The sequence below is a fragment of the Diplodia seriata genome (assembly GCF_021436955.1).
Source record: "Diplodia seriata strain FDS-637 chromosome Unknown scaffold_8, whole genome shotgun sequence".
Classification (NCBI taxonomy): Eukaryota; Fungi; Ascomycota; class Dothideomycetes; order Botryosphaeriales; family Botryosphaeriaceae; genus Diplodia; species Diplodia seriata.
In genome coordinates, this window is record NW_027117315.1 from 2704179 (window position 1) to 2730956 (window position 26778).

General features: G+C 46.9%; 5 protein-coding genes across 5 annotated transcripts; 4 read left to right on the plus strand and 1 right to left on the minus strand.

Moving 5' to 3' along the window:
- Positions 1-2923: 2923 nt before the first annotated feature.
- On the minus strand, positions 2924-3577 carry SLS55_008424 (uncharacterized protein; the record flags this gene model as incomplete). Its single annotated transcript, XM_066779835.1, has 2 exons — positions 2924-3464; positions 3573-3577. The coding sequence occupies 2 exons, from the start codon at positions 3575-3577 to the stop codon at positions 2924-2926; spliced, it is 546 nt and encodes a 181-aa protein (XP_066630639.1).
- A 278-nt stretch (positions 3578-3855) lies between these two features.
- On the plus strand, positions 3856-5675 carry SLS55_008425 (uncharacterized protein; the record flags this gene model as incomplete). The annotated part of the gene is made up of 2 exons (XM_066779836.1): positions 3856-3863; positions 4064-5675. 2 exons carry the CDS (start codon positions 3856-3858, stop codon positions 5673-5675), a joined length of 1620 nt encoding a protein of 539 aa, XP_066630640.1.
- Positions 5676-6567: 892 nt separating this feature from the next.
- Positions 6568-8655, plus strand: SLS55_008426 (uncharacterized protein; the record flags this gene model as incomplete). Its single annotated transcript, XM_066779837.1, has 3 exons — positions 6568-6575; positions 6927-7612; positions 7829-8655. 3 exons carry the CDS (start codon positions 6568-6570, stop codon positions 8653-8655), a joined length of 1521 nt encoding a protein of 506 aa, XP_066630641.1.
- Positions 8656-21172: 12517 nt separating this feature from the next.
- SLS55_008427 (uncharacterized protein) lies at positions 21173-21763 on the plus strand (the record flags this gene model as incomplete). Its single annotated transcript, XM_066779838.1, has 2 exons — positions 21173-21395; positions 21447-21763. 2 exons carry the CDS (start codon positions 21173-21175, stop codon positions 21761-21763), a joined length of 540 nt encoding a protein of 179 aa, XP_066630642.1.
- Positions 21764-22462: 699 nt separating this feature from the next.
- On the plus strand, positions 22463-22811 carry SLS55_008428 (uncharacterized protein; the record flags this gene model as incomplete). The annotated part of the gene is made up of 2 exons (XM_066779839.1): positions 22463-22468; positions 22617-22811. The coding sequence occupies 2 exons, from the start codon at positions 22463-22465 to the stop codon at positions 22809-22811; spliced, it is 201 nt and encodes a 66-aa protein (XP_066630643.1).
- Between the last annotated feature and the right edge of the window lie 3967 nt (positions 22812-26778).

Below are 26778 nucleotides of genomic sequence, written 5' to 3' on the forward strand. Positions count from 1 at the left end.
ACACGCGAGCTAGTCTTAGTGGTTTTCAGTTATAGAGACTGTCTTGGTACGCCGTCCCCTCAGGTCATTATTGTCGATCGCAGATTATAGAACGTGGGCTAGATCCAGGTCGGGAAATCACGGCTTCACGAGTTGCCCCGCCCAGTCGCTGCTACATAGATCTTGGCTATGTCGTGAGACAACAAACCACGCCATGATGCGTGTCGGCACGTGGCAGACCACGGCCATGATGGTTCCTATCATAAAGGGTGCGGCTGCCACTGCTCTCCCCCGTTCTCTAAGCAGACAATTTCACTTCTTACCCTGGCTTCTACATCTACAGAGCTCGAGTCTCAACCAACATGGCGACAACCACAACAATCCATTCCACGAAGACTGGTGAAGAGGCGCTGGTCGACCATAGGGCGGCGCTCCTTGGCCAGCCAGACACAGGACGCCAAAGGAGCAACAACGATGGCTTCCCTGCAGGGTCTCTGCTGAGCGATCCTCACACCGAAGACGAGTACATCCAAGTCCACCACAGCCGCACGGGCACGGCCCACGCGTTCAGGGTGCTGTGCAAGCACTGCGGAACCAAGTGGGAGCACAGCTGCAACGTCATCGTCTCCGCTCCTCACGAAGCCGGCTCGCTGCGACCCGGGTATGGCGACCACGACAGCATGACGAGGGACTGGTATAAAACGTGGCTGAGGGACAAGGCCGCAGAGAAGACGGATCCGTGGGGCTTCTCGAGCACAGGAGTGTCTCGGGCCGCCAGCCCGGCACCATCTGATCCATATTGTCAAAGTGGAGGGGTGAACAGGACAGATCGATTTTGCCAGGTGTATCGTAGCGCATAAAAATTCAGCCGACGATGATTTTTTATTTTCAACTTTAGCTTGCGCCATCCATCTGCGGGGCCGGGTCAAGGGGCGGAAAGAGGGGTAGGGCGTTGTCAGCATCAGGAGAGCTGAAGGTAAGACACCGCTTTAGGTAAGGCGGCAACGCGGGAACTGAGCTTCAAACGGCAGATCGGCACTAGGCACGTTGATCGGGATTCAGGTAGCCCCGGGCGTGATGGAAGTGGCCCTATAAGAAGCACCAAGTCGTCTGCCAAGCCGATTTGGAGAGCGTGGCCAAGAAAGCATATAGGAATCTGTCCACCACGCTGCTCCTCCGCATCTCCGAATATCTCCTGATCTGCGAAAGTGGCCGAGTCGAGAACCATACCCTCGTTATCACTTGCTGCCAAGACTTTTGCTCGGCCCATGGTCCTGTTCCGCCATTTTCTGTGCGTGGCTTCTGCTTCTTTCCAGTGTCTCTGGAACACGCCATGCTGCGCGGTGATCAGTCAATGTCCGTGGCCAGGTTTGTCGTTTGGATTAGGGCACCTCGGGCTTTGATAAATGTCGTCGGTTTTGGCGAAGCTATCATGATCCCGTTGGTGAAGCAAACCGCCGCCGCGACTCGAGAGATCACAATGAGCGCCGCCATCATCTGGCCTGAATTTTTGGCACTGAAGAAGTTCTTCAAGGTATCAATGCAGCATCTCCCACACCCACCGCCACCGGTGCTAAGCAACTCAGCAGCAACAGCCATGGACTCCTCGCCGCACACATCCTCTTCATCCTCCTTCTCTTCTTTGCAATGCACCGCCGGCGAGACAATGTACTACGCCAGGCGCACGGCCGAGAAGATTGGCGGGCTCGTCGCCGGCCGCCGAGCCGCGGACCCAGACCTACAGCGGCTGGTGCCGCTCTGCAACATGATGGACTTCGTATCAGCCCGGATGCACGAGGCGGTAGCGGAGAAGATAGGGACATTTATACAAGAAAAGACTGAGTCCAAGGAGGAAGAAATCATTTATGAGGAGGAAGAAATTATTTATGTTTAATGGTATAAGATTAAGTATGCATTGTTAGTAGTCGGTCAGGCGAAATCTATTAATGGGGCCCCCGGCAAAGCCGAGGCGCTATCTCTATTAGAAGCAGTTGTCACGTTTTTCGAACCCCCTTAGCGAATCGAAGCGTAGGCGGTGCTCGCTACTACATATTGTTGTGGGGTCGACTCACCGACGGGTTAATTGTTGCAACAACATATTCTTCAGAGAGTCGAGTGCAGTCGAGCACAGGATTTCCGCACATGAAGAAGGCAGAAGCTATTAGCATGGAGCTACGCTCTATTTTTAAGAAGACTTCATTAAGGAGAAAATCGAAGGTAATGAAATGGCCTGCTTTTAGGTGCCTACAAATTTGACCCCCCCATTTCTAAAATTTGACCCCCCCACCGCCATTTATTGACCCCCCCCCCGGAAGAGTCACCCACTCTCCAATATTTACTACCAAATAACTAAGTAAATCCGAATTAGATAAGATCTTATCGCCAGCAAATCTACCTGTTAACGCCCTAATAACGGTAGGTAGGTAAGTAGCTATTACAGGCGGAGGTCGGTGGTCGATAATCGGTAATCAGATAAGATAACGCTGGCGACGGCACGGATGGACGGGACGGGAAGGCCGCGCCGGCCGGAATATAGATAATCCGGTTACGCTAAGCTTATCTTAGAAAGCTTCCGTACGGATACCTAAGGAACACCACTTTACTCTAATAGTAGGGCGAGTACTTCTATTAACACTACGCCTTATATATAGGTCGTATCGCGATGCAACTTCGTACATGTTAAAAAGAGCATATATTAATGCCTAGAAAAAAGTTTCGTAAGAATTGCAGTCGATTTGGGTGTGATGCATGACTAGGTAGGGAGGGGGGGTCAATAATCGGCGAAGGGGGGGTCAAATATTGGAAATGGGGGGGTCAAATTTGTAGGCACCTGCTTTTATACACGAAAGTAAAAAATATAAAATTGAATTTTGCTAAAACAAACAGATTATTGCGTCGCACGAATTACAATGAATTCGAAACCCGGAATTACAAGCCTCGGTATCTACGCCATCTTTGTCGCCTTCAATGGATCTAGATTGGCAGTGAAATCCGCCTGCCTCGTCTTCATATCTGTCGGGAAACTCAAGTGCTCATGGATCCACTTCCACTCTCCAGCCTTGTTCTTGCGTGCGACACCCGTGCGTCTGAACGCAGTATCAAAAGGCACGCCACCAGCTGTTCCCCACGTGTGCTGAACCATGGTCGAGTACGCAAACTCCGGGGAGAGCGCGGTGATCTCGATGTCCTTGAACGCCATGTTGCCGTCGTTCCAGTACGGAAAGATGCTTTGGAAGTGCCCGTCGAACTTTGTCCGCGCCGTGCTGCCGAACATGTCGTAAGACAGCATGTCGTCGAAGTCGTAGAAACGCCGCGCGCCGACCATGCCGTTCTTGAAGTCTTCGCGCGAGTCGTGGTTCCAGTAGTGCAGCCAGCCGCGGTAGAGTTGGTCGAGCACTTCTTGTTCCTCTTTGGCGAAGGCGGGATTGTGGTACTTGGCGTTTGTCAGCGAGCGATTCCACGGAGAAGAGGCGCTGGCCTCAGACCTTGCTCGGAGACATGTGAAGGAACTCGTACTGCTTCTCGGCGGAGCTGTACGAGGCCTGTGAGTTCAGATTAGCCAATTGTTCTATTGCACCCAGCAGACTTCGTACATCATCTTTGACGAATCCTTTTTCGTCCATGCTGTATTGTCGCGTTTTCTTTGGGCTTTCTTGACACTGTTGTGGAGACTTGCTGGTTGTGCCGGATCTTCAGAGAGCCTGTGCGCTCCGTCTTTTATTCTCTTTCCACGAGTCGCTTACCCCGCACTGGGTGATGCCACCGGAGTGACTCGGCCTGATTGCGGACCATTTGCAAGGCTTGAAACAATTCCACGTGCGGCAAGAAAAGGGTACCAAGATACTGTACCATGAATCAGCCCGCAATTGATCCGGTATGGTATTGTGCAATTCCTCCTGCTGGCCTGGCATCAATGTTTCGGACGATTCGAGTCTGAAGGTGAGAGCCGAGTATATAATCACCTTCGAGATCCTTCCAAGTAGTCAACCATCCTTTCGTTCTGGAATCTGCTCTACTCGCCTTTTCTCTTCTACATTTGTTTCGCCCCTTCTCCGCTGAATCTCGCACACTGAGTTTGTATCAGCATGGGCTCCAAGATGGATATTCCGACGTACGATGCCATCATCGTTGGTGCCGGCTTCGGCGGTTGCTACATGCTGCACAAGCTGCGCGAAAGGGGATTCAAATGCCTGCTCATCGATGAAGGGGCCGATCTGGGTGGAGTGTGGTACTGGAACTGCTATGCCGGTGCACGCGTTGACACCAAAGTCCCTCTGTATGAGTTCTCCGACGCAAAAGTGTGGAAAGACTGGGTTTGGACGGAAAAGTATCCCGGCGTCGACGAAATCAAACAGTATTTTGTTCACGTCGAGTCCAAGCTGCATTTGAAGATGGACGCACTTTTGAGTACGCGCATCACATCGGCAAGCTTCGACGAGGACCAGTCGCAATGGAGGATCCAGGCAAGCGACGGCTTGGAGCGAACGGCAAGCTACTTCCTCCTCTGTACAGGCTTTGCCTCGAAGCCGAACATTCCAGGATTCAAAGGATTAGAGACTTTCGCAGGACCTTGCTTCCACACGTCCAAATGGCCCCAGGGCGGAGTCGACTACCAAGGAAAGCGCGTCGGCGTCGTTGGCAACGGCTCCAGTGGGCTCCAGGTCATTCAAGCAATTGCTCCGGATGTGTCTCATCTCACCGTCTTCCAACGGAGCCCAACCTACGCCCTGCCCATGCGCCAAGGCCCCCTTACCGTACAGGATCAGGACAAGACGACATACGCCGCGCTCCATGAAATGCGCCGAAAGACATTCGCCGGGATTGACATCGAGTTCAACCCCAAGAGCGCCGTCGGCGTCTCGGACGAGGAGCGAGCCAAGTTCTGGGAGAATATCTGGGAAGAGGGCGGCCTGTCCTTCTGGCTCGGGAACTACCAGGACGTCATAAAAAACAAGGAGGCCAACAGACTCGCCTACGACTTCTGGCGCAGCAAAGTCTTGCCCCGCATCAACGACCCGGAGAAGGCAAAGCTGCTGGCTCCCGCAGACCCGCCGTACTTCTTCGGCACCAAGCGCGCGACGCTGGAACAGCGGTACTACGAAGTTTACAACCAGGACAATGTTGATTTGATTGATGCAAAGGCCAATCCGATTGCTGAAGTCGTTGCGGACGGCGTCGTCACCGCGGATGGAGCACTGCACAAGTTCGACGTCTTGGTCTTGGCTACTGGCTTCGACTCCGTGACAGGCGGCATCCTGTCGATCGACATCAAGGGCCAAGACGGCAAGTTGCTGAAGGACAAATGGGCCCATGGAACATACACCAACCTGGGCCTGATGACGGCAGGGTTTCCCAACATGATGTTCTTGTATGGGCCGCAAGGGCCGACGTCCTTCTGCAACGGCCCTACCTGCGCTGAAGTGCAGGGCGATTGGATCGTCGACGCGCTGTGCTACATGAGAGAGCACGGGAAGCAAAAGCTGGACACGATGAAGGAGACCGAAGATGGGTGGCGTGCCCATGTCAACCATGTCGGCGACGCCACTTTGCTGCCGTACACCAAGTCTGAATACATGGGCACGAACGTTCCTGGGAAGCCGAAGGAGATGCTCAACTATCTTGGTGGGTTGGTGGATTACACCAAACGCATCACCAGTGTTGTACGCAATGACTTTCCTGGGTTCATTGTACAGTGATAGGCAGATTCGTTGCCTTTTTTTGTAGTTTCCAACTATCGAACTCGCTCTGATTGCTTCGTACAGCTGATATGAGTGAGCTCCAAAAAGCCTTTCCATTGTAGGGCCTGTGCGGTCATCAACAGGCGGAGAAGAGTCCGGGTGACGTCGTCGTCGGGGCAATTTGATGCGCGGAGCATTTACCGGACCAATTACCGGACCAACTCGAGATGCACCGCCGGCCGGAGCAATGACCAGACTTTGTCTTTAAAACAGGGAAACGGGACCAAACACGGGCCCTTTCGGTTGCAAGTGAGATTGATGAGACGCGAAACCGGGTGCTGGCCTCGCATCGAAAGCCACAATGGAGTTGCTACGCTCTGGTGGTCTGGCCCCTGTCGACGACGAGGGAAAAGTGGAGAAAGGCGCGCCGTCGTTAAAGACGAAAAGCGCCCGCATCCCCGTTTCGTCTCGTCAACTCACAAAACATGAGCACTGCTGACACTCATGCTGCGGCCCATCACTCCAGCTTAGCATGCGAGCCATGCCGCAGGAGAAAAGCACGATGGTGAAGGCACCCTGTACACCTCTGTCTGCCCGAGCTAACACTCCAGTCCTACCCAGTGATCGCACATTGCCCCACTGCGACGTCTGCTCACGATCCATGCAGACTTGCACATGGCCAGCTGGACGGCTAAAACCCGGCCCACGCCTCGGTTCGCGCATCTATCGTCTGTTGATTAATCTATAGGAGCGCTGAGCAGATCTACAGGCAGTACGCGCCGCAACAGAGTCAACAAGACCGCCTGCCGCCAGCGCTCGTCCTCTGTTCACGATGAAGACCAAGACGCTGAAGGTCGGCCGCGCACGAAGAGACGGCGGACCGCCGTTTCCAATGGCATGGCCAGCGACAATGGTTTTGTCTGGCCGCAAAGGCCACAACCCCCGCAAACCACGCTCAGTCCCGCTCGAACGCCGGTACTGCTTTCACCGGATGCATCTATTGGTGTCGCCGCCTCGGCCACGGGTTCCTTGAACGACGTCGATCTTACCAACATCATCCATCCCTCCCATGAGACCCAAGCAGCCAGCCCCGAGGAAGAGAATTTTGACAACACCTCCGGCTTCTTCCTCACGCTTCCCGCTCCGTCCGACATGATTCTGCGTGCTTGTCGGGAGCTGGACATCTCGCTCTCAGTGCTCCGGACGCTGTGAGTTCCCGTAATTACCCATCACCAAACCGTAAAAAGTTGACTGTTTGACTGGCGATAGTCTCGACGCATATTTCACACATATGACCACCTTCTCGCTTTTCCACCAGCCTTCGTTTGGGGCCAAGATCCAGAACGTCAAGTCTCTCTCCATCCTCAAAGCCGGATTCGCCGCCATGCTTGCCTATGCCGCCCGCTTCGAGACTCCGCCACCAGAGCGTGTTGAGGATGGGTCCATGGGCGGTGTGCTGGTCGGGACCCCAGACCACTCTCAATTCCACCGCCACTCCCTGAAATTTCTCGACGACGCCATTGCCGAGTGCGCTGACGAGCCGCCTTCGCTCTGCCTCGTCCAAGTGCTGATTGTCATTACCTTCAACCAGCTCATCCAGGGAGTCCGAGGGCGAGCGTGGAGGTCACTGGGCCTCTGCGTCCGCATGGCGTATGAATTGGGCCTGCACGAGGTTGATTCGGGCGAACCGTACCGGCAAGCACCCCAGGGCACACACAGACTTACCCGGTGGTGCTTTGACGAGGAGCGGCGACGTGCTTGGTGGGCGATCTGGGAGATGGATGCCTTCGCAAGCACCATCAGGCGATGTCCACTGGCCATAGACTGGACCGAGGTGGAGACGTATCTCCCAGTCCTCGACAACTTCTGGTTCGAACGCCAATACCACCGCAGCTGCTTCCTGAAAGCAAAACCCATTGATCGTGTGAGAGCACTGAGAGAGAGCAAGAACGAGAGTCCAGCCGCGTGGCTTGTGGTTGTCATTTCACTGATGAGAGAAGCGCACTTGCTTTCTAAGCCAAAAGGACTCCGAAACGAGCCTTACAACGATATCGAAGGGAAGCCAAGCCAATTCGCAGCTCATTCTAATCAAAACAAATCTGCTGATGTCTCGGAGCGTCTGGCAATCATCAGCCATGCGTTACACTGTTACTCGTTGTCTTTGCCGAAAGGACTCCGCTACCGCCATGAACATCTCAGCTTCGAGCCTGCACACCGCACACGTGCCCACAGCTCCATATTTAACATCAATTGCACGGCACACTTGGTTACTCTCATGCTGTACCACAATCATCTTGGGCCCAAATTGAAACAGCAGTTTGGCCAAGGACACACCACGGACGACACAAGTAACGCAGATACCCAAGGTCTCCGAGAATGTATCGAAGCATCGGACGGAATCTTCACAATCATCAAGAACAGCGCCCCGGAACACGTTCGCCATGTCAACCCTTTCCTCTCCAGCACAGTCTGGTTCGCCGCGGCAGTGCAGCTTGCGTACAGATTCATCGCCCCATCCGGGACAAACACGGAGCTCGTAGAGTCAAAAGTCGAGCTTCTCCGAATGAACTGTCAGCAATACGCGGATTTCTGGTCAACTCCGGATGCGCTCTTGGAGAACTTGTCCATCCTGGAATCCCATCTGGAGTCTCAGCTTGGCCAAGATCAACTCGCGTCGGGCAATCCAGCTCGTCATTTCCGTGGGGAAGATGGAGCTGGGCAGCAGTCAGGAGGGTGGGGCCATCAGGTTGACGCATCGTTGCTCTCGCCGGACCCAACGATTCCTTCTGGATTCCATCACGATACCACAGCCGCCAACACGACCAATCCGTCCGAGTCTGAGAATTGCTACTATTACGGCGGCCAAGCTGGAACTGTCGACGCCGCTCTGGGAGACTTGAGCATGGAAAACATTGGGATGGAGCTGGACTTTGCCCTAGACACCGGGGAAGCGTCCTTGTGCTTGGACGACTTGCTTTTCGACAGCCACGCAGCATAACTGTTGGGCAAAAAGCACAGCCGACTGCACTTAATGCAGTAGTCGGTTACCCCTCCTTATATTCCAACAATAACCGCACGCACAGAACCTCGCCAACAAACCCGCAATCCACTTCCGCCCCGCCCCAACCGCGAGAGCCGCTCCGCCCACTCACCAGCTCACCCCAGCACAAAAGCCGCCGGAACCCCGCTCCCAAACATAGCCGCGACACTCACAAAGGTCGCCCAGCAGATCATCTGTCCCTCATGGAGAACCCCGCACTTCTATTTTGGCGAGTGTCGGATTCTTATCCGCCATTCTTACTTTTTATCTGCAGAAGCAACTGGTCATAATGTCATTACTAAAGGTTAATTGCCAGTACCGGTTTTAATAGTAGCAGAATGTTCCCTTGAATATGTACGCGCTTAACTGTCTCTTTGGCGTGCGGGATATGCCTCGGCCATCCAGACCAAAGCGGTAAGACATATTAGGTACTTGTACCGCATGTCCTTCTATAAGGAAATAAGGCGGATAGGGGCTTTATCACGTATTGCATTGAGTTCTCTTACACCGAACGACTTGTCGAGCCAGTTTGTGAAAAATCTCTTCGAGGCAACAGGATCTCTTTCTATCGTACGTGTAGGAGGAAGCACTCAAAACAGGAATGTCTCGATTCAGAACTAGACAGATGCACTTGTCGCCACCTTCGCGTCTCGTGGTGATGATTAGCCGACTTAGGTGTCAGTAAGGCCGGACTGGCTGCGGGTCATTCGAGACATTCCCTCATGGTACCCAATACATCTACAAACTCAACTTCATTGAGGGTGAGGCCGGCATTGAGTAGGGCGTGCTGGAAGCACTTAAGTTGTTCGGATTCGTCTCATTACCGGCTTGTTCGTAACTTAATAGCATTCCCGGTGAATAGATCGGGCAACTGGCCTCTTGAGCACTACGTGGATCAATGGCTGAGACACGCCACTACCACAGATATCAGAATTGCAACCCGTCGATAAAAATTTTCAGAGCATCTTTTTTAGGCCGGTGTTTTCGCTGCCGTTACCATGTTATCGATGCTGGAAGATACGCCGTTGACTGCGGAGGCTGCGTTGGAACACAGAATTGCGCAAGCAGGGCAAGTGAAGTCTTGGTCTGACCATACAGTACGACCTGGCTTGGGCTCATGCGAGAGTTCTCCATTGGCACATCACTAACAGCATGCATGCAGTACATGGGTGCCATCTGCGGATTTCCCGGCCAAGAGACACCGACTCTGGATGGCACAGTCCTGAACCGCAAACATGCTCGAGGCGATGAAGACGCACGAGGAACAGGCAAACTACTGCACATCGTAAAGCGTGCCTTACGTTATCTGCGAGACGAATTCCGTTGCCGTAAGTCCTTCCACTCTTCAAGTTAACTCTCAATGACCACCCGGAGTAAAGCCAAATCCAACGTCTGACACCACCGCAGTGCCAAGGCTTCGCCGGCGCATCCGACGTCTTCGGCGCCGCCCTGCACTTCCACATGGGCACGCCGTACCGCTACTCAGCATGGCAGCCCATCATCCAAAACGGCACGGCTACCCGCGCGAAGCCCGTCCGTCTATCACAGGAACTTGTTCGCTGCGGCTGCGCTGGCGGCTGGCGGAAAGAACGTGGTAGATGTTGTTGGTGAGGAGTTCTTGTCCGTGTATAGGGTTTCTGCGGGCGGTGGCACCGGTGGCACTAGGGTACCAAACGTAAATGGATTACCCATTAATAACAGTGGATTTACCAGTTGCCAAATCTATTATTACGTAAATAAATTATCTACGTATATTAATAGTATTACTATTAATATAAATAGTATTTACATTATAAATAAGAGATATTCTATTAATTTTAGTAGTATATTCGCGAGATCGTACGGTAATACCGCTTATATTAATAGTAAAACTACTCTTATTAATAGTAAATCTATAGCTACTAGTAGCGATTCGCGAAGCGACTCTTTTAATTAATTAATATTCTTTCTCTTTCTCTTTTCTCTCTTCTTCTTTAATACTACTAATACTCTATATACTATAATATATACTCGATCGGGCCGACTACTATATATATAAGTTTATCTCGTATATCTATATATATTATAATATTAATAGATAATACGATATCGTTTACTAAATAAAAAACTCGTTCTTCGCTGCTATTTATATATTTAGTAGATAGTAATCTTCTCTCTTTCTTACTCTTTTATATATTTTTAAATTTATTAATAGAAGCGTAGTAGCTATAACCGAAAATATTAAAGTAATATTAAACTCGACCGTACTCGTATTAATTAAACGATAATAGTAACTTATAGTAGATTCTACTACTATCGCGGCGCCTACTACCGTCGTACCCGCCTACTAACACGCTAAGACCGGTACTAATCGATTTCTCGCAGTCTATATAGCTAGAATCTCGATTCTTAGCTACGCAGCTAGCCGCGCTATTACGTGGTAAGAGAAAGAAGTTAGGTTTATTAGGTCTTAGACCTCCGCACCTACCTCGCACTATTATCTCTAATCGGATCGCTCCGAAACTTTACACACGGAAAGAAGGCATATAAAAGAGCTCGGAAATAAAGTTACATTAATATCGGCCTAGCTAGCGTCGAGTAACTTATTACTATTTTCGTTAAAATTACTTTTCCTTTTCTCCGCGACCGCTGCGCAGAATTTACGCGTCCGTATACTAAAACCTCCGCAACGATCCGCCTAACTTAACCGCGTATCTTACGTGACCCCCACATTACTCGTTTACGAACGAGAGCCGGAAAACGACTACATGCCTAAGAAAAAGCTACTACCGGTTCGCCGACTAAAGGGCCCGGACGACCTAGCGGTATATACTACTTTTAGTAGTCTCCACTATATCGTCCGGTAGTAGATAGCCTATAAAATCGTGTATAATCTGCCCTATATAGATTAAACATTCGATTACTAGACCGATTACTGCGGGAAAGAAGTCGACCTTTTTATATTTCTTTATATAAAGAATGCGATCTCTATTCCGATCTCTTTCGAATCTATAACGCCGCCCTCGAAAAGTAGATTTTTACCTATCGCCCCTTCGGAAACTCCTCCCCACGCCTCTACTTCTACGAAAATAGAGGTAGACCCCCCTCTACCGGCCCTAGAGCTACGTTCTAAGGCTAGAAAGAGGCCCGCACCTTCTACGCCTAGTATTAGAAGCGAGAACTCTCTTTCTATCTTAGAGATAGCTCTCTACTCTAGAATTTCTACTCCTCCGAAACCCGCCCCTCGACCCCTAATCTCGACCTCTACCGCGCCGCCTACGGAACCGACTACGGCCTCGAACGCTATATTTCTAGCCCGAGACTATATTCGAAAGGCCGTAGACCTCTCGAACTCTCGCCCCGAAGAATCGCGGCTTCTAGATCTTTTAGAAGTCTTCCGCGATTATACCGAGAAGAACCGTCTCTCTTCTAGTAGTATAAAGCCTCGCTAGCCTACTAGCACCTCGAACCCGCCTACTAGTACGCCCCAAACGTCTAGTAAATCCTCCTAAACCTACGCCGCGGCTACGGTAACGAATCTTCCGCTATCGGCCCCGAAAACGACTAGACCTTTTAGTAAGCCCGCCGCTAAAGCTATTCCGATAGCTAAGCCGCGGGTTTCTACTACTAGGTAACTAGTTCTACGCGACCTCGTCCTTCCGCCTCTCTTTAACGCTAGAGAATTTCGAGACGTTTTTAACGCTCGCTTCTCTAGTATCGAGAAAGAACCCGTTCTCGCCGCAAGTACTATTTTTTTTAAGAAGAACTTAGTACTTACGACTATCGTCTCCTTCTCTAGTAGTTTTCTACTAGAGAATCGTCCTCTATGGGATAACCTTATTCTGTTTAGGGCGGTAGAACGGCCTAAGACGTAGTTTAAGGTAGCTGCCTATAGCCTCTCTACTAAGAAATATGTCTCTTCGGAGGCACTTTTCTCTATTAGAGAGGACGTAGCTGCCTTTAACGACGGCTTAGAAGTAGCCGGTACTCCGTACTAGCTAACGCGAGAAGAGAAGCGGGTAAATTAGTCTACAGGCTCGATTTGCCTTAGCTTTTCTACTAAATTCGAGGCGAATAAGACTATAAAAAATAGTCTTTATATCGCCGGCCTTCGCCTACAAGTAGAAGGCCTACGTCCTCGACTCTCGTCTCTTTTATCGTAAATTCTCTTATCTTTTACTTATATTTTCTCTTATTTTTTCTTTTATTTCCTACTGTTAAGCCTTTAGTTAATGGGTTTTCTCTTCGGAGTTTTTACCTTAACTTTGGGCGCCATTCCCTACTTTTAAGCATACCGTTTCTAGTACTCTTCTAGACTTTCCCTCCGACATGCATATATTTAGACATATAGCTAGAAGCGAACCTCTCTAGAGGGATCCCGTCTCTAATAGTCTTAGACTCTAGAGAAACGTTAAACTAAATAAATAAATAAATACTACTATCGCGGTTATCTAGTAACTTTCTTTATAAAATAATACTTCTATACGTCTTAATATTCTCTACGACTAGATATCGCTTAAATCTAGTATATTTCGCTATAAAATAAGCTAGTTAAGTATCTAGATCGTAACTACTTATTATATAGTATTATAGAAGAACTCGCCTTAGAAGTATCTTCTTATTAGAACTTATTATCGCTTTAGATATTATTTCTATTAAATATAGCTACGATTCTTATAGTTTAGTATTATTATAGGGCGTAAATAGATCTAGAAGATTCTAATATTTATATTTAATAATCTTATTTATTATACTAGTATCTAATATCGCGTTACTATAGACGAGTTATTTAGTAAGGCTATAGAGACGTTTAAATAAAAACTACTACTAGTATCTTACTAAACTATAGTCTTCTATAGTATTAGCGAGATAGAGAAGGCTATAAATCTATAAAATATATATTAGAAGACACTTATCTTCGTTATTATAGTAAATACTCTCGTACTTCTATATAAACTACTTATAGAGGTCTTTAATCTAGATAATCTAGTATTAAGATACGTCTCTTTATAAGTAGAGAATAAAGATCTTATATAGTACTAATAGATAGTTATAAGGTCGCTCTCGTAAGTAACCCGTAAGATAGAAAGAACTCTAAGTAGTTAACTAGACCTACTATTTAGCTACTTTAAAGTACTTATAGTAGTTAATAAGATCTCGTAGTAATACGTTTACTAGAAAATAGAAAAGAATTAATCGTAGGCCTTTATAAGTAGCCGATATCTTTTTCTAATTTTTAGATAATAGTATATAGTTATTAAGCGTCTAGAAGTTCTTCTTAGTACTTATTTAATTCTTTAAACTACTTCTAGTATTAGTTTAGAGGCCTATAAGAAGCTTAGTAAGATTAAGAAGTATATTATATATAGTATTAATAAAAAAGCTTCGCGGAAAGTAAAGCGATTAAAGTTTTAGTAAGTAAAATTCTCGCTTAATATCTATCTAGTAGTTAGTATATACGATTTATCTAGTAGAAATAACGCGCGTATACGGTTATTTTTACTTATAAAAACGCTAAAATAATACGAAACTAATACGTTTTTCTCTAGAATTAACTTCTTACTATAAGTACGCTTTATATCTAGGCCGAGAATTATAATATTAGTAATATTTATTCGTAATATCTCTCTTTAAGTATAAGAAAGACCTTCTCTACTAAGCGGATAGTAATACTTATTATTAATATATTATATTACCTTAATCTTATAGTATCTATACGGTAAAATAGTATTATTAGAAGTCTTTAAACCTATAACCTCTATAATAGTAGGCTCGTTATTTATTATAAGTAAGAGAATAGCTCGTAGCTTAAAGAAGATATCTATTAGAGTAACTAAAACGTTTTATATAGTAATTTTAATAGACTTTAGCACTCGTAGTTTCTTAATAAGCGGTAATAAATAACTATCTAGATTCTTATACTTCTTTAGTCTAGATATAATAGACGTTATAAGTATATTACTACGCTTATAGCGAAGCTATAGAGATAGATTAAGTAGTATAAGCGCGACTAGTATACTATAGTAGTAGTATCTAGTAGTAGTAACTTATATACCGTCTAGTAATAGCTATAAGGCGAGATCGATAGATTATTAAAGCGACCTTTATTATTATAGTTTATATAATAATCTACTACTCTAAATATTTTAATATAGTATTAAGTAGGTCTTTAGAAGCTTTACTTACTTTACGTAGCGATATTACTCTATTAATCGTAGTATAATAGATATATATACGAAGAAGTAACGAAGGCGATAGAAGTAGATCTTAGAATAGAATTATTTTTTATAATAGTATTTATAGCGCTTATTATTACGAAACGACTTTATAAAGACTATATAGCTATTTTTATAGTAGTTAATAAAGATCGAATAAATATTTATAAGATTTTTAAGCCGCTTTAAGACACGTCTTCGTATTAAAAGAAAATTTAGTAGTAAGTAACGATATAATTTATTATATTAAGCCCGCAAAAGAGAGTCGCTAGTCTTTAAACTATAATACTAATAGAGAAGAATCGAATCTATTTTAATTTTATTAGTAAATTATATAAGAATCGCGAATTATATAAGCTAAAGGGCTACTCTAAAAGATCGTCTTTAATAGTAAACTACTATAAGTATTAATACTTACGCTAAGATTATTATTATCGCTATATTCTTCTTTAGAATTATTTTTAAATACTATTAGAGAATCTTTCTTATCTAGCGGTAGGGGTTTATTATCTAGAATAACGTCGTTATCGTCGTTATATTCTTATATAAAATATTTAGAGTTCTAGAAAGTTTTTAAGATTCTTTTATATACTTATAATCTATTTCGTACTATCTTACGCCTAGTACGGGCGCTAGATATAATCGAAAGAGTAAGAAGATAAGCTAGTAACGTTATTATATAGTATTCTTTATATTCTAACTATATAAATATTTTTTATAAGCGTAGTAAAGAGTCTCGCTACTATATTAATATAAGATTCTATCGTATAGTAATCTATTTAAACCGCGCGTATTCGTCTTCTTATATAAATCTATACTAAAACTACGAAATACTAGCGTCTATTACGATTACGATAGACTATCTATTTTTTATAAATCTAAGCTTTAAAGAGGTACTTATTTTACTATAGGGCGTTAACTTAGAAGTTCTTAACGTTCTAGAGAATAGTATATCTAAATCGAACGTTAAACTACGATAAAAGAATCTTAAGAAGTATCTAGTAGATACTAGATATTTTATATTAAATACTAATTTCGATCTTCTAAAAAGTTAGACCCGTCTATATATACGTTTTACCGGCTAGAATACGAACGAGTAAACTAAGAGGCTTTAATCTAAGCTATATTTATTTATTTATTTATTTAGTTTAACGTCCCTCTAGAGTCCAAGACTATTAGAGACGGGACCTCTCTAGGGAGGTCTACTTCTAGCTACATATCTAAATACATGCGTGTCGGGGGGAAAGTCTAGGAGAGTACTAGAAACGGTATACTTAAAAGCAGAGAATAGCGCCTAAAGTTAAGGTAAAAACTCCAAAGAGAAAACCCATTAACTAAAGACTTAATAGTAGGAAATAAGAGGAAAAACAAGAGAAAATACAAGTAAAAGATAAGAGAATTTACGATAAAAGAGACGAAAGTCGGGAACGTAGGCCTTCTACCCGTAGGCGAAGGCCGGCGATATAAAGGCTATTCTTTATAGCCTTATTCGCCTCGAATTTAATAGAAAAGCTAAGGCAAATCGAGCCCGTAAGCTAATTTACCCGCTTCTCTTCTCGCGTTAGCTAGTACGAAGTACCGGCTACTTCTAAGCCGTCGTTAAAGGCAGCTACGTCCTCTCTAATAGAGAAAAGTGCCTCCGGGGAGGCGTATTTCTTAGTAGAGAGGCTATAGGCAGCTATCTTAAATTACGTCTTAGGCCGTTCTACCGCCCTAAACGGGATAAGATTATCCTATAGAGGACGATTCTCTAGTAGAAAGCTACTAGAGAAGGGGGCGGTAGTCGTAAGTACTAAGTTTCTCTTAAGAAAAATAGTACTTGCGGCGAGAACGAGTTCTTTCTCGATACTAGAGAAGCGAGCGTTAAAAACGTCTCGGAATTCTCTAGCGTTAAAGAGAGGCGGAAGAACGGGGTCGCGTAAAACTAGTTACCTAGTAGTAGAAACCCGCGGCTTAGCTACCGAGATAGCTTTAGCGGCGGGTTTACTAGAAGGTCTAGTCGTTTTCGGGGCCGATGGCGGAAGATTCGTTACCGTAGCCGCGGCGTAGGTTCGGGAGGATTTACTAGACGTTTGGGGCGTACTAGTAGACGGATTCGAGATACTAGTAGGCTAGCGAGGCTTTATACTACTAGAAGAAAGGCGATTCTTCTCGGTATAATCGCGAAAGACTTCTAGAAGGTCTAGAAGCCGCGATTCTTTAGGGCGAGAGTTCGAGAGGTCTACGGCCTTCTAAATATAGTCTCGGGCTAGAAATATAGTATCCGAGGCCGTAGTCGGTTCCGTAGGCGGCGCGGTAGAGATCGGAATCGGGAGTCGAGGGGCGGGTTTCGGAGGGGTAGAAATTCTAGAGTAAAGAGCTATCTCTAAGGTAGAAAGAGAGTTCTCGCTTCTAACGCTAGGCGTAGAAGGTGCGGGCCTCTTTCTAGTCTTAGAACGTAGCTCTAGGGCCGGTAGGGGAGGGTCTACCTCTATTTCCGTAGAAGTAGAGGCGTGGGGAGGATTTTCCGGAGAGGCGATAGATAAAAACCTACTTCCCGAGGGCGGCGTTATAGGTTTAAAAGAAATCGAAATAGAGATCGCATTCTTTATATAAAGAAATGTAAAAAGGTCGACTTCTTTTCCGTAGCAATCGGTCTAGTAATCGAATGTTTAATCTATATAGGGCAGATTATACACGATTTTATAGGCCATCTACTACCGGACGATATAGTAGAGACTGCTAAAAGTAGTATATGCCGCCAGGTCGTCCGGGCCCTTTAGTCGGCGGACCGGTAGTAGCTTTTTCTTAGGCATATGGTCGTTTTTCGGCTCTCGTTCGTGAACGAGTAATGCGGAGGTTACGTAGAGTACGCGGTTAAGTCGGGCTAGTCGTTGCGGAGATTTTAGTGCACGGACGCGCAGATTCTGCGCAGCGGTCGCGGAGAAAAGGGGAAGTAATTTTAACGGAAATAGTAATAAGTTGCTCGATACTAGCTAGGCCGATATCGATATAACTTTGTTTCCGAGCTCTTTTATATGCCTTCTTTCCGTGTGTAAAGTTTCGGAGCGATCCGACTAGAGGTAGTAGTACGAGGTAGGTGCGGAGGTCTAAGGCCTAATAGACCTAACTTCTTCCTCTTACCACGCAATAGCGCGGCTAGCTGCGTAGCTAAGAATCGAGATTCTAGCTATATAGACTACGAGAAATCGATTGGTACCGGTCTTAGCGCGATTTTCGAAGGTCGATTTCGGTGTAATCTAAGCTATAGCGTAAGCTACGCGAGTATAAACGTATAAAGATACTTAACTAGTTTAAGTATTACTTAAAACTCGCGTCTCTATAGTACTTTTAAGATAACTAAATAACTATTACTATAATTAAGATAACTATCGCTACCGCTCGTAGCGAGGCTAGCCGCACGATATAGCGTAAGAGAAAGACTAAATTATTAAGCGCTAAAGAAGCGAAGAACCTCTACTAAAATAAAACTAATTTAGTAAAGAGTTCTCTAAGTAAGCGCTTAATCGCGATTAGTAGTAATACTTAGATCGAATTACTAGATATTTTAGCTATAAAGAATTCTTACTAAAACTCGTCTAATTTACTAAAAGATTTTCTAAGCGTTAGCTTCTTAATAATAGTAGATAATTTTACTATAAGTAACTCGATATTAAGTACTTTATCGTCTATATTACTACTATTAATTAGACCGCGTAAGTCGACCGCTAAGGCTTAAAATTCGTAAGAGTAGTTATAAGAGAAGTAGTATACAAAGATTAATAAGTAGTAACGTAGTATAAAAAGATATTAAAAGAAGTAGACGGCGAAGGCTACTATAGATACTCTTATAATATAAAATATATAAGAGAATATTAATACGCTTACGAAGGTATTAATATCTAAGTAACTATAATAGCTATTATAGTAGGCCGTAGTAAAATAAAACTAAAAGAAGTATATACTCTTTTCGCCGCCGCCGCCGCCGTCTCTTACTAAAGATCGCCCGCGAAAGAGGTAGAAGAAGTAGTAGAAGTAGTAAAAGTAAAAGAAGTAAAAGAAGTAAAAGAAGTAGAAGAAGTAGTAAAAGCCTCGTAAAGATCGTCTATAAAGAAATAAAAAGACGGCGTAAAAATCTTTTATATATTAGTAGTATTTATCTTACTAAATTATAATATATCTTAGTTATCTATCTAACTATTTACTTAATACTATAAAATTTATACGTCTCTTATAGTAAAATCTAGCTAGATACTCGTATTAGTATCGTATAAACGACTCGTCTAGCGTTTTACTAGGCGTATAAAGACTCTTTAGTATCTAATAAAGCGATCGGCGGCTATATATTAATAGTAAAACTATCTTAATAATAGTAGATCTATTAGTAATAATATTAGTTAATAGATAATTTATTAGAGCGATCGCTACTTTATAGATAAACTATAACTATTCGTCGTTATTAATAGATTATCTAGATAACGATAGTTCTACTATTATTTATTTTAACTACTAGCCCCTATTTTACGATAAAATATAAACGTTATAATAGCTAGATATAGTATTACTAGGTATTCTATTAAAAAGTACAGGCGCTAGGTATTCTAGTATAGAGAAGACTTCTAGAGTTAGAGTAGTTAATAAATAAGTATATTTATAAAGCTTTAATTATTTTAACTAATTAATTAAATAAAGATCGTAGTTCTAGCTAAACTAATTAACTAAAGATTATAAGGCGTAGTTATTTACGAAATACTTATTTAATTATTTAGAAAGAAAGAAGAAGAGAGGAAAGAAAGACGGTTTAGTAGCCGGCTATAGCTATATACTATATTTAATATATATACTATCTAAGCTATTAAGCTATATTACTACTAGTACTACTAGTACTACTAGTGCTAGCTGCTAGCGGCCATTTAGAGAGAGGGAAAGAGTAGAACGAGGGTAGAACGAAGGCGAAGCGGGTAGATAGATAGATAGATATTATCTAATCGAGGTAAAATACTATAAAAATCTTACGATAGTAGCCCGTATATATATACTAAGTAAATAAGTAAAGATCTTTACTTATTTATAAAGAATTTATAATTAACTAAAGATTTCGACCCTTCGCCTACTAATTAACTAAAGATCGAACTCTATCTTTATCTTTATTTATTTATTAATTATTCTATCTAGAGTATTGTCGTTATAAATCGAGAATAAATAATACGACGGAGGCGAATAGTTAGCGAAAGATTAGTAGAGGTAGTACTATCGTTATAAGCCTCTAAACGTAGGTTAGGCGTAAATAAGGTTAACGGCTCTAGATACGAATATAATAGATAGAATAACGTAGTCGAGAAGAAGAATAATAACTGGCGATAAGATAGTATAAGAGTTAGTTAGAGATAGAGTCTAGGTTTAAATAGCAAGGCTATACTCGTTACTATCTCGGGATAAGCGGATTCTAATGCTTCTATATAAGTACCTAGTGATAAAAGCTTAATTCTCGGCTGTCCGAGTTCCGAAATAATATACACATACTATTTGCCAACGGATGCGGCTGCGGGTATTCCCTAGTCTCGGCCGGCATTTACTCGACTACAACCGGTAAAAGACGTAAATGCTTCTTCCTAGTTACCTCGAAGATAACTCGTTTTAGTTGCAAGCGATCTTTACCCAGTTCGCCTTTTAAGCAGAAATAAGTGGGTAGTACACGAAAGTAGGACGACCGCTTACTGCCGGAAACAAGTGCGTAACCGAATTTATCGTATTCTTATAGGCGGAAGGTCAGTTTTGTGGGGCTTCGCAATCTCTCGGCCGAGACAATGCGAAGTACTCCCCCTACTCTGCCCGCCGGAACAATAGAACGCCAAGCATTGTATTTCTCATCCTCCGCCGGAAGCCCTCCGCCGGAACTCGTGACTACGTCTCTGGAGTGCGTCCTCACCAACAAAACAATTCTTCCATGGACGATCTCTGGACGGCTTACTACTCAAATTGAACCGCGGGGTTTCTGGTGTCATTCGTCAGCATCTTGTCAGCAACTTTGATAGCACTTGGCATGGTGAGTGCCTTATGTAGGTAGCCCTACCATCTATTGGTCAGGTTCCTAATGCACCGGCACGGGAAGCGCCGCCAGTCCCCCGCACTATGTGGCGTCTTGACTCTAGATATGTCAGCTCCCTGTATCTTACGGCTTCACGGATCAAACACATCCGGTGCCGAAAAACATAGACTCTCCCTCTCACCTCTGTGCTTGAATACTGGTACTTAAACCTCAGATTCTCTATAGAACTTCGGCAGATAATTCAGCTTGCACTATGACCGTCGACATGAGCGTTCTTAGCGATTACCGCATTCTGGCCGTGCCCGCCATTCTTTACACCGTGTTCTGCACGTTGCAAGCCGTTTACAGACTCTACTTCCACCCACTGGCAAAGTTCCGCGGCCCTCGCGTTGCTAGCATTTCATCGAGCTGGCTTGACAAGCAGGCGGATGCAGGAAATCCGGAAGAGGTTTTTGAGAAACTGCACCAAGAGCTTGGTGAATCTCCCTAACCCCAAGGAAGTGTGCACTCACACTAACTGAGCGCAGACACGAGAGCGCTTCGCATCGCCCCCAATGAGCTGCACATCTCCGACGTCAGCCTCTACAAAGTCATCTACAACCAGGCCAAACCCTTCCCCAAGCATCCAGACTTTTACAAGCAGTTCAACACTCCCCACACACTGACGACCGAGAATGACGAACGGGTGCACAAGGAACTGAGGAAGCTTCTGAATCCTCTGTTCTCGCGTTCTGGCTATACAAAGCTCGAGCCCGTCGTTCTGGAAAAGATTTACGCAATGGGTGCGAAGATCAAGCGAATCGCCGCCGCCGGGCCCATCAACATGGACAACGCTTCCCGGTGAGCACAACCCTCCCAGCATGTCCAGCTGTGCTGACCATACAGGTGCATGACTGCCGACATCATCTCCGAGTTTGCCTTCGGCCAATCCTTCAACCTCATCGATGAGTCCCCGAATTCATTCGACTCCAGAATCCTCGATGCTCTGAACCAAGGTTCCAGAGGCGTGACCGAGCTGTACCATCACACTTTCCAGCGTTTTGCCGCCCACTTCTTCCCTCGTGCGGTGACGGGCTTGTGGAATCCTACCATCAAAGCTTTGGCTGAGATATTGAACGTGCGTGCTCTTTCCTACCACCCCCTGCATGGCTGACTTTCCCCATATAGCTTGCTGCAAGATGCGTCGAGGCACACAAACAACGCAGCAAGACCGCCTCCCACCCCGTCATCTTCGACAACCTCGCCTCCGTCTCACTCCAGATTCAAAACAACCAGGCCCTGGAAATCCTCATTGCGGGCTCCGACACCACCGCCCAAACAATCACCATGGGCCTTCACTATATCCTGGGCAACCCGCGTATCAAGGACAAACTCACAGCGGTTGTACATGATGTAGTCAAGGACCCCGCCTCTATCCCAACCTTTACGGAACTGGATCAGATCGAGTACTTGGTGAGAACGCCTGTTTTTTCCCCTTTCGCCAAAGCCAAAAACACTAAAAAGCCCCCAGCGCGCCGTCGTCAAGGAGTCCCTCCGCATGGCCATGCCCGTGCCCGGCATGCTGCGCCGCGTCGTCCCCAAAACACCCACGCCGTTTTCCGTCGATGGACAGGTTGTTCCGCCCGGGGTGAGTCGCGTGTTGTTCCTGCAAACCCGTTTTCTAGTGCCGTCCATGCTGAATCTTTTGCTCCCCGCAGACCGTCGTCGGCATGTCGGCGTACACCATGCACTACTGCACCGATGTATGGGGTCCGGACGCCAAGGAGTTCAATCCCGACCGCTGGCTCGGTGGCAAGGCCGCGGGCATGGAGACGTACTTTGCGACCTTCAGTAAAGGCGCTAGGAGCTGCATTGGCATGAAGTACGCATTATTCCACATCCCCTTCCTGTGATGTTGTTTTTTGGAAACGCACTACTGATCGCGTGCCTTTGCAGCGTTGCGCAAGCCGAGGTCACCATGGCGCTGGCGTATCTTTTCCGCGCGTTCCGCATGGAGCTTAAGCCGTCGGTGATGAAGTACGAGGACATGTTCACAACGAGGATGGTGGATTGTGGTGTGATGGTGAACTTTGAGCCTTTGTAGGAGGACAGCATGGACAGTCTTCCTATTACCATTGCTGGATCCTGCTTGTTGCAATATAGAAGGCAGATAGCTTAGTCACACGAGCAGGGTATAAGGCGACTATAGGATCGCCTCCCCTCCGCTCCCCATGCTAATAGAACTCCCCCCTCACCGAACACTACCAGATCGCAACACTGCTCTAAATGCGGGGCCGGTGGACTCTGTTGTAGCTGGACCAATTCGTCAAATAATCTATATTCGACAGGGTCTTAGTCGTCGCATAGTGGGTAATTGTAAACACGCATCTGCCTTATAGAACAATTCTACATGTTGGATATAAGATCCGGACGTAAATGAAAGTTTTGACTGCGCACATTTGCATCTGGATCTTATATCCAGCTGCCTATATAATTATGACAAATGATGATACGGCGTCTTCGTCAGGCCGATGTGGGTGCGCAATTTCTTTTGTCAACCGCCGTGGTGCCAGTTGCATACTTTGACGAGCCGGATTTCTACTGCCTTAGGAGCTCGGTCGGGCCAAGAGTTGGCTGTATTCCGGAGACGTTCCAGTCCTGGATCTAGGAAAGATTGACTTGGGACAAAGCAGAGGATATAGACATAAACGCAAATCATATGGGCTCGTGGAGAAACGTTGATGTACACTAGACTTTCATTTACAGCATCTGCGTGGAACTTTGATGGATGCAAGGTGTCTTGAGAAGCAGCCTCAAGGAGAAAGCTTTCACGAGACTACTGCTTTCATACTAACGTACAAAGATGAAAAGAGGAAGTTCTCCGCCATGACTTTACAAAAGTAGCTAAAAAGGTTAGAATGAAGGAAATGCAAAGCTTAACAACTAGTTCAAGAGTCATATATTAAGAGCTCGACTAGCTGATAGATCTCCTCAAACAAACTGCATCGCGGCAGCAGGATCCCTATCCGTGCGAAGAAACCGCAAGCCACGCTCAGCAAAGCGTGGTCCTCCTTGCTGCACCCGCTGTCCGATCCTTGGACGATGTCAATAGCCAGCAAGCACAACGCCAGCTTGGTGACATACGTATGGTTGCTTCGTTGGTCAGCAGTTGGAGAGAGAGAGAGAGAGACAAAACAGCAACGTTGGTTTGCGCGCACACTTACACATCCTGCAACAAACTCTCGCACGAGATACCATTCGACGACGCGATGACCTCCCTCACCGACTCCCCGCGCAGCCCCCGGCTCTGCTCCGCCCCCGCCGGCACCCGCTGGTCCAGCGTCAGCCCCAAGCCGCCCAGGTGCAGCAGCGCCTCGTGGTAGTGGTTGAACATCTCGCGCTTAACCCGGCCGGCGGCGGCACCGCTCTCGTTTCGCCCGCAGGACGCGGTGGCCGACGCGTGCCAGTCCCGCAGAGCCGCCGCCAGCGCCACTGTCGCGTTCGCGTGGTTCCGCGCCGAGCCCCCCTTTAGGCTCCCGCGCAGCTGCAGGATGTTCGAGCAGATGCGCGCGTGGCGCGAGCGGATCTCCAGCCAGTCGACCGAGGAGGGGGGGATGGCGCCGGCGCCGGACGCTTTCATCCTCGGCGGCGTCGCCGTGGGGAGGAAGTCGTCGCCCAGCATCTGTTGTTGTTGTGTGTCATGTCAGCTCACCGACGGCTCTGGGTTGCAAATGCCCAACACCACTACTCACGGAGAATGTTTGTACTCGCAGCGCGAAGGATTTCTCGATGCAGTACAGCATCCACATGGCGCGCTGGACCTGGACGACCTCGTCGTCGCCGACACACCGGTGCAGCGTGCTCGGCTCCAGATGCAGGCCGAGCGCCGCCGCCGTCGAGGCGCTCTTGACGAGCAGCGTGTACGTCATCTCCGAGCCCGTCTTCTCGACGAAGCATAGCTGGAAGCCGTTTTGTCAGTGCGAGGTTTCCTCTACCCTCTGTTCTGCACGGTTTACGTACGGTGGCGACGAGCGACTGCGAACGTACCCGGTCAGCCATATATGCTTTGCTCGCAGCATGCAGCAGACTCGAGTTCTATGTGGACGTGAGTGACCCACCAGGAATTTTCTGATCGTGTCCTTTTGATGGAACAATGCTTTTGATGCGTCGCAGGCCAAGTTGATCAATGCCATCTTGGTGCCTGCCTCGATGCTGTCGTTCAGCAATGCTCCCCAGGCCAGCGTGGAAACTAGCAATGATATGTCCGCCACGTGGATGGAGGGCTTGGATGGAGATTGCAGGTCCGCCTGGATGCTTCGGATGCAAGAAGCTTTGATGAATGTGTTTAAGCTACGTATCTAGATGTGAGTTTCGATGGTAACGAGACTGGCTTTGCGCAACGTCACTTACCCTGCTGGCTCTTGGAAGGCGGCTGATTCAAGGCGTTAGCATGTCTGTCGTACATCCAGGGCAGTGAGTGACCTACTGTTTATCAGGCTGTCTGTCGGGAGCGATGCCAGGTCCAGGTCATGATGTTCTTGACCGGGGCCGGCCGCGTGCGACAAAAGCGAGGAAAGGCAAAGCGGCGGGTCGGGGGACAGCAGTCGTCCGACCTTCTCCACCACCACCTTTTGCCTGCGGTTGCGAAAATCTGTCTGTTGGAGCAGCATGGTGGCGGCTGGCTGCTTGGGCCCTATGTAGAGGTTGTCCTGATAGACGTGAGTGCTGCTTCCTTCCCGTTCCTTGATGGGGGCATACCTCGTTGTCCTCCTCGGCGACGATTCTAGTGAGGAGGGAGCCGAAGACGGACTGGGAGGAGCTGCTGCCTCGCCTGCTTGTCGATGAGATGGTCATCCAGTCTTGCATCGAAGCGTTCTGGTCGAGATCCCAACTCAGCGTCTCGAACGTTGGGAAATCGTCTTCTTGGCCACTGGTCAGGATCATTTCGCTATCAATGCCTTTGGTTCTCATCGTCAGCGTCCTCCCTTCATTGTGACGGGGGTTCTCAAGTTACCTGCTGCTTCGTTCGCGGTGGAGGGTGGCGTTGGTCCGTAGGAAAAATCGCAGTCCTCCAAGGAGGCTGTGTTATCTGATGATATTTGCGAAAGAAATCCGTCCAGCATCGATGCGTTGGCGTGGTCAAGACTGTAACTGATGGAAATATGTGAAGGATCGTCTCGGCCTGCATTCTCAGCCGCTACGTGGATGTCTGCTTGGGGCCCTTCGGTGCGTGGCGCACCCCGTGTAGGAAGATATTCGCAGAAAGATCCACTTCGCTGGCCTTGCTGTCAGAAGTCGAAACCGATTGCAATTATCGGCGGGATGAACAAACGTTGCAGTAACTACACGGACGTCCTCCGTTACCTTGGTGGATGCCTTAGTAGTAGTCGCGAATCCGGGACAAGTGCACTCACATCGAACCTTTTTCTGGCGGCATCCTTCGCAAGCTCCTCTCCGGCGAGTAAGCCTCGGACGGCCGGGTGCGATTCTGGTCAGGGTCTGGGGCTCCATCACCATTGGGACAAGTGGAATCGAAAGCTTTGCAGCGAAAGGGTATTATCGAAAACTACAAAGACGATGCATGGAAGGCTTTAAAACATCAAGGGAACTGCTGCGGTGCTCGACGGAAGCACATATTGGAGGCATCATGAAGCGAAGGTTGTCGGGTTGGACTACTTGAGACAGGGAACATCGACGCTACCCCAAAGGCCCCACGGCGAGATGAGGGCAGGGGTGCTGCGGAGCGTCCGGGGTTCAGATCATGCATGGATTGCAGGAGGGAGCGGAGCCGTAAAGATAGCTGGACTGCGAACTCAAGGCCTAACGGATCGACTCGTCGCTTAGCCTTTGACCGCCAAGGTTCCTTTATCTCCGAAGCTC